The sequence below is a fragment of the Echeneis naucrates genome, chromosome 6 (assembly GCF_900963305.1).
Source record: "Echeneis naucrates chromosome 6, fEcheNa1.1, whole genome shotgun sequence".
NCBI lineage: Eukaryota > Metazoa > Chordata > Actinopteri > Carangiformes > Echeneidae > Echeneis > Echeneis naucrates.
In genome coordinates this window covers 23386765-23403830 of record NC_042516.1, presented here as the reverse complement: position 1 = coordinate 23403830, position 17066 = coordinate 23386765, and the positions used below count along the sequence as shown (strand labels likewise).

The following is a 17066-nucleotide window of genomic DNA, read 5'->3' as shown; positions in this document are numbered from 1 at the left end:
GATAGTAGTCACAGCACAGACTAATAAAAACTGAAGGCCCATATCAATCTTCTGAATGAAGCTGTGTTTGGGCTGGTTGCCATAAAACTTAAAGATCCCTAAAATCTAATCTGACTGAGTGAAATATAAAGTAGGACGCAGAGTAACCAGGACTGAACCAGGTTAACGGCAAAAAGCAGTCAGACTGCAGAAACGGAAAACATGTCGTCTTGTCTGAAGTCATGGATCCAGCGATACATTTAGAAACAGGAAGTGTTCCCTGATTTAAAACGCTGTTTGTTTATCTGTGCGTTAATCTGAATGGCAACCAGCTGCGCATGAGGGGCTGCTGGCTGAAGCTCGGGCCATTCACAAAGACCCGCCCAATGAACACTCAGCAGATGCTAATTGCTGTCAGATGTTGGGTTAAAGGTCATGCAAAGCCCCAGCTGGACTGAGGGGAGCGCCCGGCCCGGAGAGGCCCAGGCACACCTGCCTCTTTGTTTTTTGCCCCACCACCCACAAAATGCTGGCACTCACTCAGCTTTCTGCAAGAAATTAACTTTAGTGAAGTCACGGTAAACTTCGTAAGAGCAGAATGAGGTCTGTCACCGTGGCAACAGACAGGAAGTAGTGCTTAAGCGGTTTCCTGATGGCTTCTTCTTTATCGTGTAATGACATCTCACGAGGAAACATCAGCAGAGAGCACTCGGCTGAGTATCCGTGTGCGCTGGCTTGTGTTTGTGCCACACGGGTCAGCGTTGGCCACGTGAGTCGATGGCACTGAAACGAGCTCTTACCTGCCTCGCCTTCGCACTGTACACAGCTTACGCATTTGCCACTTTTGGTTATGAGATAATAAGAGGAACTTCAATTATTTCACTTATCTTTCATTAAAAGATCACTCCGACCTCTCAGCCTCTACCCTGACACACACACACACACACACACACACACACGCAGTCACTCACATAATGGCAGTGTGTTATCACCAGATGACTAAGACAGGAATAACCAAGTTCATAACCACAGAGGTCAGGGAATTTGCAACTGAAGATGTGGAGCCTGAATTGGACGGCGGATTTGGTGAGCTTAGTTGCTTTCTTAGTTGCTCGCAGCGTTCTCGGATAGATGGTGAGCACACGTCGAGATGAACAGATGTTGGTTCAGGGGAGGCCAGAGATTTAATTTGATCAGACTGCAGCTAACAGGGATTCATTTTGTCCCTGCGGCATGATTAGATATAAGAGGCTTCCATCTCTCTTGTTTTGTAGAAATGGAGAACCTCGGGGTGGTGGAAATTAACACAGAGTCTTCAACGTGCCATTTAATAACTAATTATATAAACTAATGAATCTATTCTGTCTGTACTTGTGCTTGTCCTGTCACCTCCTGGTGGCTGATTAGAGGCACAGCAGTATCTGTGGATGAAAATGAACCACGCTGACATGTGGAGGTCGTTTTTTTGTTTGCTTGTTTTTCACACAGGCCACAAAACTCCCCCCCAAAAAAACCTGAATTCTGGTTACATTAAACCGGTTAAAGGTGCTAAATTATCTATGAAGCCACCAACCAAACTAACCAGTAGATCTGTGCCACGGTCTAATTACAAGAAAAAAGAAAACAGGACTCTTTTGATGGCTGTACATACAGTTTTATATAAATAAATACTCTAATACAGTGAAACAAACACAATAGTTATGACAGTGAAACGAAGGTGTAGCCAAACGCCTACTGAACTGCCCTACGCCTACTTTAAACAAATTTAAATCCAACCTTCTGAGTGAATTAAATGAAGAATCCATAGAAGTGTTTTTTTTTTCTCCTGTTGCAGCAGTAAACCCCGTGAAAAATGGCTTACTTTAATTTTCCAGAACCTCCCGTCGTCTGGTGTCATTACGTATTTGAACATGACTCCTGCATCAGTGGTTCTGCGACCACTACTCTGTGAATCGCTTACGGAGCTGTAAAATAATACAGCAAAGAAAATCAGAAATACACTCACTGTAATTACATGTACAATGTTGAAGTTCCCTGTTTTGTTTTGTTTGTTTTGTGCATCTGTCGCTTGTATGTAGAGGATGTTGAACTTCCTTGTTTTTCCTTCTCGATATGAGAAGGAAATGTGAAAACTCTAAATGTGCAGTATACATGCTGATGATATTTGTTGAAAAGGACTCTCACTTTCTATACCCGACTTTGGCGCAGGGACACAATGCAGGTTTTTACTCTATCTGGTATTTTCTCTGTAATTGAAGAGGAAAATGTTTTGAGCGTTGAAGTGTTGGTGTTTAATTGTAGGGTTTTTTGTTTTTTTTTCATTCAAAAGGTCACAAAAGCCAATATGTGTTTCCAGCCCCGTGACATGCAGTGGCATTCAAAACGCAGGTCGTCTGTGACTGTAAATGATGAAAACATTGATAGTCCCGCTCTGTCTTGCCCTCAGTTAAACATCACGGCCTGGTCACATGTCGGCGCCGCCATGTATTCCCGCCTTCTTACCTTCCGCTCACAGAATGGAGCAGGCGGCGCTGCGCATGGGAAGGTTGGCGGGCAGTTTGACGTACTGCTGCCTGAAGCTGTTTCTCTTGTTGTTGAGTAAGGGGCCAGGATTCTCCAGGCCGTCGGCGGGCAGCGAGTACTCCAGCGCCGTGTTCCCTTGGGGTACGTCTAACTTGGCCCCCTTGTTGTTCTTAGTCTTTTCGGATTTCTCCTTCTTCTGAGCCTCAGTTGAAATGGCGGCGGGCTCATTAGCGGCCTCTGGTGGGGGCAGGCTGTCCACGGGGAGGTCGCTGGGACTGGGCTTCCCTTCAGCTTGCTCCTCGCTGCTGGTGATGTGCAGGTTGGAGGCCATGCGCTTTGCACTGTTGCTTGTGGAACTAGTGAAATCAAATGCAAGTTCAGTTCACACGTGTCCATCTTTTATTTTTCATCATTTGACGCCTCAGATTATACGTATTTCTTTAAATTATTTCGTAATTCGCTCTTTCAGTCTTTTTTGGTCATTTCTAAACTTACACAATGTCAGATTTGCGTGACTTTATCATCATATCTGTTAAAGAAAAACCAAAAACATCATTCAAATTTTACACAGTGTTTGGTCCAGAATGTAGTAAAGTATGAGTGTGGAAAGATTCTGGAAGCCAAAAAGTGAAAATAAAAAAATGTCAGACTTAGTGAAAAGGAGCCGCATGAATTGATAAAGAAGCACTCAACATCTGCTAGCTGTGCCGGAAACGTGGCGTTATCTAACCTAATATTTTATTTCTGCTTTTACATAAAGAAAAACATGTCTCTTGATATTAGACTAAATTATTTAAAGGGATGTTTTTTTGCAGTGCTGCGTTGTCTGTTTTGTCTCCTGCATCTTTTGTGCTGACATCTTAGTGAATTTCTTTTCTTTTTTTGGTCGTCAGCAAGACGAGCATACAAAAGTTCCTTTAAGTTGGCTTCCTGTCTGCTGCTGCTGCAGGAAGCTCGGAGCAGAGCTCTGACTGAATCAACAGGGGGCATCCTGAGGCCGCACTGAAGAAAAGTCATTATTCTGCGACACAGACTGCTCTCCTTTTGTCTACTCACCCATTAGAGCTCTTGTCCTCAGAGTCCTTCTGCTCGCTGCTGTAGCGAAGCTCTGCCGGGGTCTTGAACGAGAGATCCTTCTTCCCTTTCAGCCAGTAGGTTTTCATGTATCCTTTACCCTGCATGGTATCCGGACGATAAGGTGATCTGATTATGCTCATACATGTTGGGGGAGCATTTTATCTAAGATCAGTGTCACGTATTTAAAACAAGAACACCTCATCTTGGAATGAAGCGCTCCAGTTGTTACAGCTGCAAGACTGACTGTGATTATCTCCTTTTCATTTAGTGGATTAGCAGGCTAAAGGATCCGTCAGTGTTTCACCTTCACAAAGATTTTGCCCCGCTCCTCGATGATGTAGGGTTCGTGTTCCAGGTGGTCTTTGGTGGTCTGACTGATGTGTATCTGCATGCCCTGCTCAGACAGACGCACACACACAAAAACGACTGCTAAAGCTGAGTATTTAAATACAGGCTGCATTTGTATTAAGGCCTTTTTAAATCACCACAAATGGAAGTTTATCTCGCTGGAAAATGAGCCTTCATTCAGAGCATTCTTTCTTAATGGGCATGTATATTAAGAGAATTAAGTCTCCGCAGGCTGCATCCATTTCAACCCCTCCCCCCAAAACAAAACATGATTTTACCTTCTGTTACTGTAAGTAATAAAAAGCGAATGAAGTGATTAGCTCGTAATTTAAAAGCAGCACACACACACACTGGCGTCATTAACCAGAAAAGGGTTCTGCAGTAATCGATGTGACTCTTTCAGTTATTTATCCTATCGCCGCGGGTTATTTAGCACTTTCGGCTGAGGTTATTAAATATATGTTAGTGTAGTCACCACTCCGTTGCTCTCCATCCGTGAGGCGGTGTTCACAGTGTCGCCAAACAGACAGTAGCGAGGCATCTTCAGACCTACAACTCCAGCCACCACCATACCTGAGTGAATACCTGAGAGAGGAGACGTACTTTAACCTAACATGAGTCGATTTATTCCCAGTCTGCCCAAATCTACATCAATTCCACTTTCACATTTCCCCCCTAAAATGAATCAGCATAACCGTAATGTGTTTGTAGGGGATTCAGTTTGTGGATTCATACTAGCTTCCCAGTCTTGATTGAACATCATCGTGCTGTTGGAAACATTCTTCAGAATTGGTTCCCAGTCTCTAGGCAGGGGCCGACCGGTGGGCCGCAAATGTATCTCTAGTGGACCAACAAATCATTTCTAAAACGGTATTATTTCGATGACAGTGCCACAATAAAAAGATTTTTTGTGTACGTGGTCCATCGCTGTGATACGCCAGCTGACGGATCACTTTGGGTCCTCGAGCTGTCTCGGTCTGATTGCACGCTGAACGATTACATCAATGGCAGCAACTTGGAAAGAAAAGTGGACAGCTGATTAGCAACAGGAAGTAGAAAAATCAGAGTCAAGAGGAAGACGGCGAATCGAGAAGTGAGCTCTCCACCTTCAAACTAGATGTGAGAAGCTCCGCTGCTTTTATTTCGGTCCTGATTGTTCGATTGTTGTTGTTAAAATGAAGGATGCGTCATTGGGTCATTTGCGGTTTGGAACAGGCCACGGATTGGCCCAAAACAAATCTGTGCTTGCTTCTAAGGGTTTAATTTGCCGGTGCCGACGTAAGAGCGGCTCCTCGTGATGGCAGGAAATCATCGTCTTGATCTGCGCAGGCCCTCAGGCCTCCGGTCGACTCAGCGAAAATCTCTCCAGTGTACCCTAAAATCTCTTGAGCCGCTACTTAAACGATGAAGCGTTGTTTGAGTGAAGTAAACCTGAAAGAAACTGAAGTTTAAGGATGTAATATAGCAACAGTCAGACACCTGGAAACATCAATAATAATCTGGCTGCCTTATCTGGGCTGAGCCTCTCAAGCAGCAGACAGTTTGACCGGCTCACCGACTCTGATCTGGATGTTATCCCCGGTGGACGGGTCTTTAAGGTGGTCAATGGAGCTCAGCATGTCCAGAGCCATGTCACAGATGTGGTGCGCGTGGAAGGTGGTCTTGTTGGGCACGCCTGCAACCACCATGTAGGCGTCACGGATCGTCTCCACCTGGGGAGAAAGGACGATTTAAAGACGGGGGTGATAAAATGCCACGGTGAGTTGTTTTGAATGTTTGTGCTTTTTTTTTTTTCTGGTGAAATTACAACGTTTTCCACCCTGATACGATCGAAGAAATGGGTGGCGTTTCACTCTCAGCAAGAAAAATAGCCAAATGGTGCAGATGGTTATGAAAAGATTGGGTGTGTTGTTGTTGTTTTTTGCGTGCCTTACCTTGTAGACGTTGTGTTTCTCGCTGAGTGTGTCGAAGACAATGTAGATCTCATTGAGCATGTCCACCACCTGCATGGGTGTGATGTGGATGCAGATCTCGTTGAACTTCACTACGTCGCTGAACAGGATGGTCACATCTGGGAACACCTGCGACACAAACGCACAAACGGAATATGACAAACACAGATTACACACAGTTAGTTAGTACTTCAGATGCGAGACACACAAATGATATTTCGTGGTTTGCGGAGCCGCTGTCCTTGTTAACAGAAACCACGAGCTGGTACCTGGCAGGTCTCCAGGGCGGTGATCCCCTTCCTGAGGCGGTCGGCCACAGCTTTAGGGATCATGGCGTACAGCAAAGAATCTCCTCTCTTCTTCTCTTCATCCAGCTTCTTGATGATTTCCTGCAGCTGGGCATATTTTTGTTGCTCCTGGAGGATTAGACATGAGTCTACAGTTACAGTTTCATCTCTCATAAAGCTAAAAAAATTAATTATCCTCTTTGTCTTCTCTAATCCTTTTAATCCACATCTCTCCTGCATGACTTGGGTGAAATCAATATTGGAGCAGGGCTGTCACCTGGTCTCACCTGGTCCGAGCGCTTCAAAGACACAAACTGTGTCTTAACGGTTCTTAACTGTGTCATACAATAAATCCCCTGATTTTAAATGAAAAAAATGTTATAAAGCTGCCGCCCTGGTCCGTGACTTCCCTCCCACCCAGCACAAGCTCGCTTTGTTAGCATGATGCTCCACGTCCGGAGACGGGTTTTGGTTCACCTGATCGAGGGCCAGCTGGAGCTCAGCCGATTGCTGCGTGCCGGCCAAAATCAGCTCTCTGCTGGAGTCATGCAGGTTCAGATCGTTCACATACACACCCATCTTTATCATGTCTTCCACCGTCTCTATGCTGCAAAGATGAGGAGGAAAAAACGACGTATTAAGGGAGGAGAATTAAGTGTCCAACCTGTCAGATTTATTAGATTTGGTGCAGAGTGTGGACGTTGTTTTAGGATCAAAACAAAAAAAAAAAAGCTGCAGACTGCTTTTGAATATCAGCCGCAGTAAAAGAGGAAACTGTCAGTACTGTAATTACAGCATATTGCACCATATTCCCCCGAGATTGATTCCATCAGCTCAACAACGTGCCGTAATCAGGCCATACTTAGCATGCTGCAGCTATTTTTAACAGAAATACATTTTTTCTGATTAATACACGTGGCCATGTTATTTTATTTATTTTTTCTGTTAAGCTGGTGTTAATGAAACTTACTCCTGCATTTGTTTCACAACAAAAGGCTTCAGAAACCTGAAGTGTTCACATACACATACTTATGGCGCTAATGAATTTAGGGGAATCATACCTCAATACTCTGAACAAAGCAGAAACAACCACAACTTGTGTGTTCTTTTTTTTCTAAATTGAAATGGAACAGAGACTCCTTTTTAAAAATCAGCACTATCTGACCTAAATCAAACAATCCATTCACAGCAGGTAGTTCAGTCTTTCAGCTCAAAAATCACGTTTTGCTCCAACTATTATGGCAGACAATCTGCTGGGACTGAATCATAATAAGGCAAATATAATTTGGACCGAGCAGGACTCGAGTGCCCGGCTTAGTCAACACCATTAGAACAGAGTCAAACAACAGACGAGGTCTCACATTGGCGTCCCCAGGAAGATGAGGGAGTCCCACTGAGGGACGTACTTCATCTGGCCCTTCAGGTGGAGAGGCTTCTTAGGAGGCTCCCGCATGTCTTCGAAGATTGTCTCGCTACACTTTCCTGGGATTAATAACGGAGGAAAGGTTACTGAGACTGTGGCAGATAAAAAAGCATCCGATCAGGAAGTGAAGTCAGTCGGGTGCCGGCTGCAGACGGTTAGAAGGGTGGACTGACCAGGAAAGACTGTTTTCACCGGTTAAAGTGTGATAAAGTGTTAACTTGTGCTGACCGGTGACGGTCTGGAACGCCAGCAGCTCGATGTCCTCCCCGCCGGAGTTGGCCAAGCTGTTGTACTGGGTGAGAGCGCTGCTGTACTCCTGGTCCGTGCCCTTCATCTCCTCCACTGCCTTTGGCTCTGCACAGGGAGCGGGAAGGAGACCAGATCAACCAGAAGCTCACAAAGACAGCGCAGCGAACTCCCGTCGCACACTCAGACCGACAACGGTGGAGTGTTCGAAGTGTTCAAATGGAGGATATCATTGAAATCCATCAGCCACTTCAGTTCTCACTCGTTCTGGATCGTCCCAAATTAAACATTCCACAAGTCACATCCTGACGTGAATTCCTGGCATGCATTTGTTTCTGCAGACAGTTTGTCTTCTGAATGAATACATTAACAACAGATATGATTATGGAAATGAGTGAAATAATACCTCTTTCTTCTTCCCTCTTTGCTTTCTCGCTCTCCTCCTTCTCCTCTGGCTCTTCTTTGCTCAGTTTGGGGATGTTGACCTTCTGCTTGCTCTCCACCACCGCTTTGGACAGCAGCTCGAACACATTGTTCAAATGTGTGTAGATCTGATCGGGGGAGAGCAGAGAGAGCTTCTGTGGGTTTAGTCAGCAGGAGGAAGAAATGTGGGACGAGACTGCTGCTGAACTCACGTTGTCCCAGCTGAACTCCAGCATGGGTCTGACCAGAGTGAACTCCTCGTTGACCTTCTTGCCCTGGAGGTCGGAGAAGACCTCCTTCAGGCCGTCGCCGATGCGGTACATGGTCATGTCGCGGCGGAAGATGACGCTGAAGGGGAACATGTCGAAAAAGATGCCGCGCTTCATCGGCAGCTTCTCGTAGCTCGGCGCCGTCTTCTGCTGCGGCATGCGGTGCTTGAAGGCCGCGTTGTCGAAATTCATCTTATAAACCTGGACGAGAAGCGAAGACTCGATGAGGCGTTGGAAATTTGAGTTGGCGCGGATATTTTTGTTGTTTTTGCGTAAACCAAATTCAGCCGTGTCAGGAGATTTCTCAGAGTTTTAAGTCGGCCACGGCCATCGGTCTCTGGCTGACCACGAGAATGTTTCTTTAATGCATTATTAACAAACGCTTTGAGTAATTAAAAAGGAACTCCTCTGAGTTACTGCATTATTAAAAGGACCTTCTGAGAGTTTAGTCACATAAATCTATTCATTAACAACTTGTTTACCATTAACAACTACAGACTCGCATCGCAGGGAGAGAACCCTTTGATAATGACTTACCAGCATTAATAACTGCAGGCGAGATGGCTCATTATCAACTGAAAAATATATGACCTGCTATTTTTAATTTCGCTTCTGTCAAACCATCAAACCTAACACATCTGCCGTTAATGAAACACTTATCCGAAATCTGACCCCTAAAAGCTGCTTGGACAGATAGTTGATTACGTATTTATGAAGTATCAGTGCAACAGTTTTGTTTCTTCACACTGAATATTTCTGCCGTGGTTCTTCCTTTTGATCTGGATAACAAACGACTGAGTGGCTGTCGAAGTGACCTCCTGCAAAGTGTAAAACTTTACTGTTGATTCCCGTCAGAATAGCAGCTGCGTAGGACTGAACGTTTCATATTTTTCTTCTGCTGTAAATTCAAGGTTTACCCCGAGTCCCAGCCCAATAAACACTTATCTCTATCCAATAAACACTTGCTGTTTGAGTGTAAACAAGGTTTGCGTCTGGCATCTCATTGAAGGCGCTGGAATCATTTCCATGCTGATAGAACGGATACGAGGTCAAGGTTGGGCGCTCAGCGGCTCAACTGATCCTCCACCCAGATCCCCGAGTGCGTACCACGTAGGTCATTTTGTCCGTCTCCTCTTTGGACAGGATTTCCACTTCGATGTCTGTGTTGTAGAATTGTCGCCCCACTTGAGAGAGCTGCCCTGCAGGAGGCAACGACACGAAACGGTCAAAACAGACACAAACCTGACCTCAGCGCAAAACTGCAGCTGTACGTAGAATAATAGTCTGCATCGTGGCGTGACAACGCTTGAGACGTGTGCTCATGTAGAAAAAGTAAAGTGAAGCAAAGTCAACAAATAGCAAACAAACCAAAAATGGTCCGTTTCATGTCTGAAATTCATTCGTCAACATTCCAAATGTAGACAATGAAAACTAATGTGATTCAGAGCAGTTCAGATTTTTGCTCCTTTCTCATTCATTTACTTTTGTTTGTTTACTTGGGTTCAGTTGATTTTGCTACGTTGATTTGCACGGATGAGGTAATTGTTAAATTGACCATCACAACGACCGTGATTTTGCCTTCATATTTTCAGCAATTTAGTGAAAAAAGTGACTGCACAATAGATTGAATCTTATTAATAGCAAAACATAAGACGTGTTGCTCACTCTGCGCTTTTAAGTTTCACTTCTCTGGAAACATTTCCCACATTAATGAAGAGAAACTGAAATCATCTAAAATAATGTGTCCATAATAAAGTTAATTACATCTAATTTGTAGTAAATGAAGTGAAAGAAGCAAAAACACACAATTATTCAGTCATTTGTTCGTTTTTTTTTTCCACATTTGATCACATTCAGGTTCACGTGAGGCCGAGGCTTCGCAGGTAGAGCACGCAGCTGCAGACGGAGAGCTTTAAACTCGGCAGGAAGGTTTGAAGTTGTGGATCAGATCCAGTTCCAGTTTGTGTTACCTTTGACGAACTGGGTGAAGCCCTTGCGGGTGCTGCGGTAGTGCAGCGTGAGGCTCGTTTCACACTCCTCCTCCACGCAGAAGCTCGGCGGCTGCACTTTGGGGAAGGAGAAGCGAAAATACTCGTGCAGGTTGTCCAGCTCGTTGATGAAGTCGCGCACATTTCGACCCAACACCTGGAGACACACAACACAGTCGACAAAAATAATTCACTGCTTTATATTAATATTTAAAGCACCTTTATGTTGGAGCTGTGTATTCGAGTGTGGCTCCACTGCAGCTGCCAAACATCACCTTTAATCCACGTGTTGTCGTGGACGTATTCAGAGCTACATTTATCCTGAAATTTTCTGTTCCTGTTTCACTCTGAGTGAATTTATGAAACCCCCTCTTGCATAAATGTCTTCTACACTTTCTGGTCAGCTATATTTAGGAGAATCATCTGTTATTGAATTGATGTGAAAATGTGAAACGTGCTTCTTCCCACGTGTTGCTGGGAATTCTCCAGTTCTGGGTGAGATGAGAAACTAACGTTACCAATCATGTGAAATCACTCTGAGGACGTTTAAGGATCAGTGGATCACCTTCAGGATCCGTTCATATCCGTAGTTTCCAATCCGCTTCACCATGTAGACCCCGAAGGCATACATCAGCTCATCGTGGGTCTTTCCCAGAACCTCACCTGCTGCCTTCGCCAGCCGAAGGATCAAGTTGTCACTATTATTAAAAAAAAAAAAAAAAAAAAAACACCAAAGAAAATTCTTAATCAGTTTTATTCTTCAGTAAAGACACAACCACAAAAAAACACAATCTTAATTAAAACAATATAATATAATCATTTAGGACATTTCACTCTGCAGTCATTACATTCTGTTTCACTACATTAGACTCACAAGTCAGCAGCTGCAGCCACACACACACACACACACACACACACACACACACACGTAGCCTTGTCTCATCAAAGTGTACATGGAAATACTTATTGGATGCAAATGAAAGTACATTTCATTCAGTGGTGTCTGGTTTCATTATGGCACATCTGACTTTTCCAAAGTTGTGCTGCTGCTGTGCTGTATCAGTAAGTGACATAATCTGCTGCCATTCAGGCGTTGTAGAAGTTTGTGCTGAAACTGTGCGAGCACACAACCTACTTGTACATCTGATGTCTGACGAACTTCAGGTGGGGTATCTCTGCTCGGTTCTCGATCAGCCTCCACACGTCCTCTCCGTAGGATTCATTAATGTAATCGTTCACTGCTTCCAAATACAGGCCGTACATCTTCAGAGGGTCGGGAATCCTCCAGACTGCTGCCCAAGTTAACTGCTTAGCTGAGGAGAGACAACGGGAGAGATCACATCTGGAATTCAGGCAGGTCAAAATGTCGCTGAGGAAATGTCTGTCTGCTCATTAGATTAAAAGAAGACGCTGCTTGTTTTGCAAAATGTTCTGAGCTACCAGCACATTTGAAGTATCACTCATTTTACTCAGAATATTCTTTTACCTGCGTCGCACACAACCTCATGAAACCTCAGGTAGCTTCTTCAGACACCAGCTACATCTGAGAAAAGAGCACAGTTCTCATTAAAGACAATCGCAGCTCTGACTGTGCAGTTTGGTGCTGCTGTTGCAAATTCAAAGCAGAGAGAAATCACAAGAAACATCTTCCCACTTTTCAACTTAACTGAAGTAAAATAAATAAGGAAAATGCAGAGGTCCCCTTACCTGCAGTCCCTCAGTGCTGTATTATCCTGGGCTGCGACCGTGGCAGGCGGCGCCACAGCATCGCTCCTCCCTGAGAGCCTCCACCTGCAGCTGACATGTCGGCCCCCCCCCACCTCACCGACACTTGCCTGTCAGGTCAACAGGTGACTGAGGGCCAAAATAGCAGCGCCGGGGCATGTTTGTGGCAGGTAGCAAAGAAAAAATGTCTTTTCACGCCCTCAGCTGCGTGGCCTGGCAGACACACGGGGTGCAGTTTGTGAGGTATTTGTATGGAAATGAAGTCTGTGGGTGGTTAGGGCTGTCACTGTATATAGGAATCCCTTATAAAGACATTTATTTTTTCTTATGGAAAACCGAGCGCACAGTGTGAGGCTCATTATCCCAAATTAGCCTGCACTCATTAAGGCCGCCAGGTTTCTTGGCTAATTATCTGAAAGCTTTGCTTTTTGCTTGCTGCTTTGTGGAGTGAAACTCAATAAACCTTTTCAAAACACGGATGCTTTCATCAGCTGCTGCCAATCATAGACGGGGGTGAACATTTGTTTTGACTCGCTTCATGATTTGAGTTTTGTTTCAATGCAAACTACTTCTAAATTTGGATAATAATGAAAAAAAAAAAAGCTCTTCCTCAACACCTCCACTAGGGGGCACTGTTACAACACCCCTGATTTATTACTGTTTCAACCGATGCCTTCACAAGAGGAAATTAGATTGAAAGTTAATAGAAATGTGTGACTCCAGCATTCTGGTGGCCAGACAGAGAAGATCAGGCATTCTGTCATTTTATGACATTTGCGGTCTTTAATATCTGTCCTTCTGCAAAATATACATATGTGATTCATTTCCTTCAAAAATAGACCCGACTTGATGTTCAGCGCTGAAAAATGACTCAACTTTTGATATTTATTTATTTATTCTTTAATATTCAAATTGTGACCTGGCAGGTTAGCAGCCGTACACATACAGAGCAGAGGTTTCGTTTTAAAAAACACTTTTCATCCACACCGCCGTTTTTCAAACCAAAGGTGCGCCGCCAACGAGCCGGTTGTGAGTGATAATGAGGTGCTCCCTGTTCCTTTTCCTCCCTCTGTTTCCTCTGTATCACCAGCCTTGCTCCTATTTCCCAGATGTTGCTGTCTACCTTTAATGGCCTCCAGTGCGAACATGCCACACATGGCCTGGGAGGGCCGCCGCCTCTCGGCGGGGGGACGGAGGGAGATAACAATGTGCTGATGGTGCCAACCGCAACTCCACACAGGTGCTGCAGGCATGAGTCATATTCTTTCGCACTGCCAATATGACACCCTGCCTTTCCGTCCCTCCTACAGGGAGAGAGATGTCGCTGTTTCAGAGGGTGTCCGTTCATGTCATTTTTCAGACGCTAACAGGGAGCCGTGGAACGCCTCCCTCCCATTGTTTGATGTGAGTACTGTTGGACAAAAGAGCACACAGGCCTGTTTTCCTGCTCCCCCACACAAACACGTACAGGTGGTATCTTTTTCACTCCACTCATATATGTTCCCTTTCTGTCCCTGCTTGTTACCTCTTGGAGGCGTTATCAGGCTCAGCCAGCCTCACCGAGGGACGATACGATCTCCGGGGAGTATCGGGGTCACCGGAGGAAACCGTTCGTCTGCGGCAAAAAGAAGGATGCGGCTGATATCGTTTTCATATTGTCAAAGCCGGGAAAGAGCTTAGCATTCAGACGGGGGGTGTTGATTTAGCATCAGCAAAAAAAAAAAAAAAAGAAAAGAAAAGAAAAAAGCAGAAACAGGTTATTGGAGCATTTCGACTGAGTCAGACTGCAAAGTTATTGGGTGACAAATTGCGCTATAAACTGCTTCTTATTGTTTACAGCCAGCAGCCCCTCCAGATAAAATTGTAAATCCCTTCAGCGCAGCAGGACTGTGACTGCACAAAAGCTGCAGGGATGAATCCCGGGATATGGCAGAATGGAAATCTGTGGAGGAGATGTAACTGCTCTGACCCCCGTGGTTGAATACTTAATGGGAGTTTATCTGCATCCATTCGGCGTATCTCTCACTCCCCCCCCCCCCCCCCCCACCCACCCACCTTCACCACTCCCCAGTCGCACAGGAGTGAGCCATATTTCTCCAGTGTGGTCCCACGATACCTCCCTCTTATTGGTTTTACTGTAGACACAGTAGGACCCGGGCTGTAATGCGACACTAGCTGAATGCTAACGATGCCGGGGCATCTTATTGTGGTTTTATGCAGCAGCCGAGGGTTTCTCTCTCCGTATTTATAGCTCCTCTGTGAACCCCCCCAGCCCAAACCTCTCCTCTCTCCTCACTCTTCTGCTGCCTCTCTCTGTCTTTTCAGTTTCACCTGTCAGTCCCCCCTCTTCTCAGAATCCTTTACTCCACCGACTACCTTTCTTTCTTTTCTTTTCTATTTTTTTGTTTTGCTCCACTTTCTTTACACAAACCTGCTCTCAGATTCCTGTCAGGCCTTGACGTCATTATTTTAATGCAGCATTTTGGTGATATCGTATAGTCGCTACGCTTCGTCACAACCTTGTCCTCCCTCTCTCTCTCTCTCTCTCTGCATTAGCTTAATTGAATCTTTCAACACTGTTTAGAAAAGTATGCACTTCAGGGTCATCTGCCGTCACTCCTTTTTCATTGATTTCTAAGGCACGGTGCGGTGAAGCTAATAGCACCTGACCAGAAGCTGCTCACATTCACTCCGTCTCTCTACGGGCCCTTTTCAGCTGGAGCTGATGGAAATACAGTGTTTTTGGAGGTGTAAAAATAGTGTCAAATCCTAACAAAGGCAATTCTAAAACGAGAGATGGGATAAGGGTAGAGCGGGGGTGGGTGGGGTTTGCACACTGTTCGGAAAAGAAAAGGAAATTCAGACTTCCACAGTCTGCATATAAATATTCCATTAACTTCATCCGGCTCCATAACGGCATGGCTGTGTGGTTATGCATTCAGCGCCTGGAATCTGAAATGAAATTATTGTGGAGGTGGAGAAGGAGGTAGCGGTGGTGAAATAGCCGTTTCCTTTCTTATAATTTTCTCCTCTTCCCTCTTTCGCTCCTTCACCTTATCACTGTTGACACTAATCTAATTTCAGCTCTGCTTGTGACTGCGCTAACGTGGTTTTGTGCGTCGATACCCCCCCATCCATAAGTACTCACACATACAAACACACAACTGGCTTATACGCACTCTGAAAGGTCAAATACAGTAGCTGAACATACACACCTCATGCTTATGTGCACGGTGCAATTCGTAAACACACAAATGTGAAGTCAAAATCACAGACATCCATCCCCGAGCGCACATAATACACAAACAATCTTCCTGTCTGCCATTCAGTAACTAAACACGTGAAGCCAGTCGGACTCAGCATTCAGCCTCACAGACTCTCCAGAATCTGCAGCAACGTCCGTCCATCCCTCCTGTGTTCCACGTCCATGCAACTCATCCAAAATCAGTCAGTTACTCCCGACAGTCCTCAGAGTTCGTGCCCCTTTGTAAATAAAGCTCGACTCAAATGCCGGTTTGTGTTAGATCTGCTCTGCTGTCTGGGCTATTTATCATGTATCCTGCTGATTTGGATCAAATAACCTTTTCAGCCCTCAAGTGTGATGATTCTGAACTCAAGGTTCACCAAGAAGTGGGTTTTTAAACTTTATGTTTCCATTACTGAAGTATAAAATAAGGAGATATTGGTCAAATTTTACTCTTCCTCTTCCTACAAAATCATTCTCTTCACTGACAACTCAGCAAGTAAAAAAAATATATTGATCAAATACTTTGGAGGTAAATTCACAGAAGGAGTTCAGCTGTTGAACACACAGTATTATTAGTGGCTGGCAAATCAGGCGCGAGTCCTTATTCTGTCCTTTTACTCCCAACACAACACCAAGTCGCCTCTGGGGCCGCTGTTAGAGAGCACCTTCTATGATGGATCTCTGCCTGTTTGATTATTGAATGTCGCTGCAGAATTGTGAGATTAGAAATAAGCCCTTGGCTCTTTGATTCTGATTGACTGACACCAAAGCCGGACTTTTGCCATTGATGTTTTAGAAATTGCATTGTATTTCCTGCAAAAAGACGGTGGTGGGGGCTTTACGATGTACGAGGTGACTTTTTTTAGACCAAATGTGTATCCGAGACTCTGAGCAGCTGAACTGACCTTCTGTGGAGACGCAGGTGGAGGTTCTGGACTGTGGAGCTGAAGGATCGGTCATTACAGCCGGCACATCGGGGACAGGAGATGACTGTCTCTTTAAACCATCAACATGAACAATCCTTGACATCAAGATCGGCCACAAGAACTTGGGTAGAATATTTTGCCAATTAGTTTGGTGCACTGTATAAATATATTTCTGCTTTCAGCTGAAGTGTGTTTGGACAAAAAAAGGGAACCCTGAAAGGATTTTTCAGCAGAAGGATTGCTCAGTAAAGCCTGCGAGTTGGACACAGGAGACCGCTGTTTGTCTTCCTTTAACCTCCACCATAAATCCTTGTTAAGACCAAGCTCTACGAGAACTCGGGCGTTTTTATAAATGACATGAATAAACATACAGTGGCAGCGTCTTTTGTCAATTAGTTTGGTGAAATGTATAATATGCTTGTGATTTATAGAAGCAATAACTGACAGGGGGCTGATTGCTACTTGATGAAGTGTGTCGACGAAGTCTAAGTTGTTAGGAAAGTTTTTTTTTTTTTTTTTTTAAGACCAGAGTAACTGCTGGCTGCGAACACATGCTGCAGCTCCGTGTTAATATCACACCTTGTTGGTGTTATTAGCTGCGCCGCCGCCACAGGTGAAGCGAGGACACCGAAGGCGGACGTGTGAGCGCCAAA

The 17066-nt window shown here is 44.8% G+C and overlaps 1 protein-coding gene across 1 annotated transcript; it reads right to left on the bottom strand.

The window, feature by feature from the left end:
• Positions 1–1628: 1628 nt before the first annotated feature.
• LOC115045115 (soluble guanylate cyclase 88E-like) lies at positions 1629–11778 on the bottom strand. The gene is made up of 16 exons (XM_029504630.1): positions 11651–11778; positions 11081–11213; positions 10498–10672; positions 9635–9726; positions 8471–8728; positions 8242–8386; positions 7818–7943; positions 7528–7648; positions 6644–6773; positions 6149–6295; positions 5862–6008; positions 5483–5639; positions 4403–4512; positions 3884–3973; positions 3559–3677; positions 1629–2858 (listed from the first exon to the last, which is right to left on the bottom strand). Exons 1-16 carry the CDS (start codon positions 11776–11778, stop codon positions 2489–2491), a joined length of 2448 nt encoding a protein of 815 aa, XP_029360490.1. The 3' UTR covers positions 1629–2488.
• Between the last annotated feature and the right edge of the window lie 5288 nt (positions 11779–17066).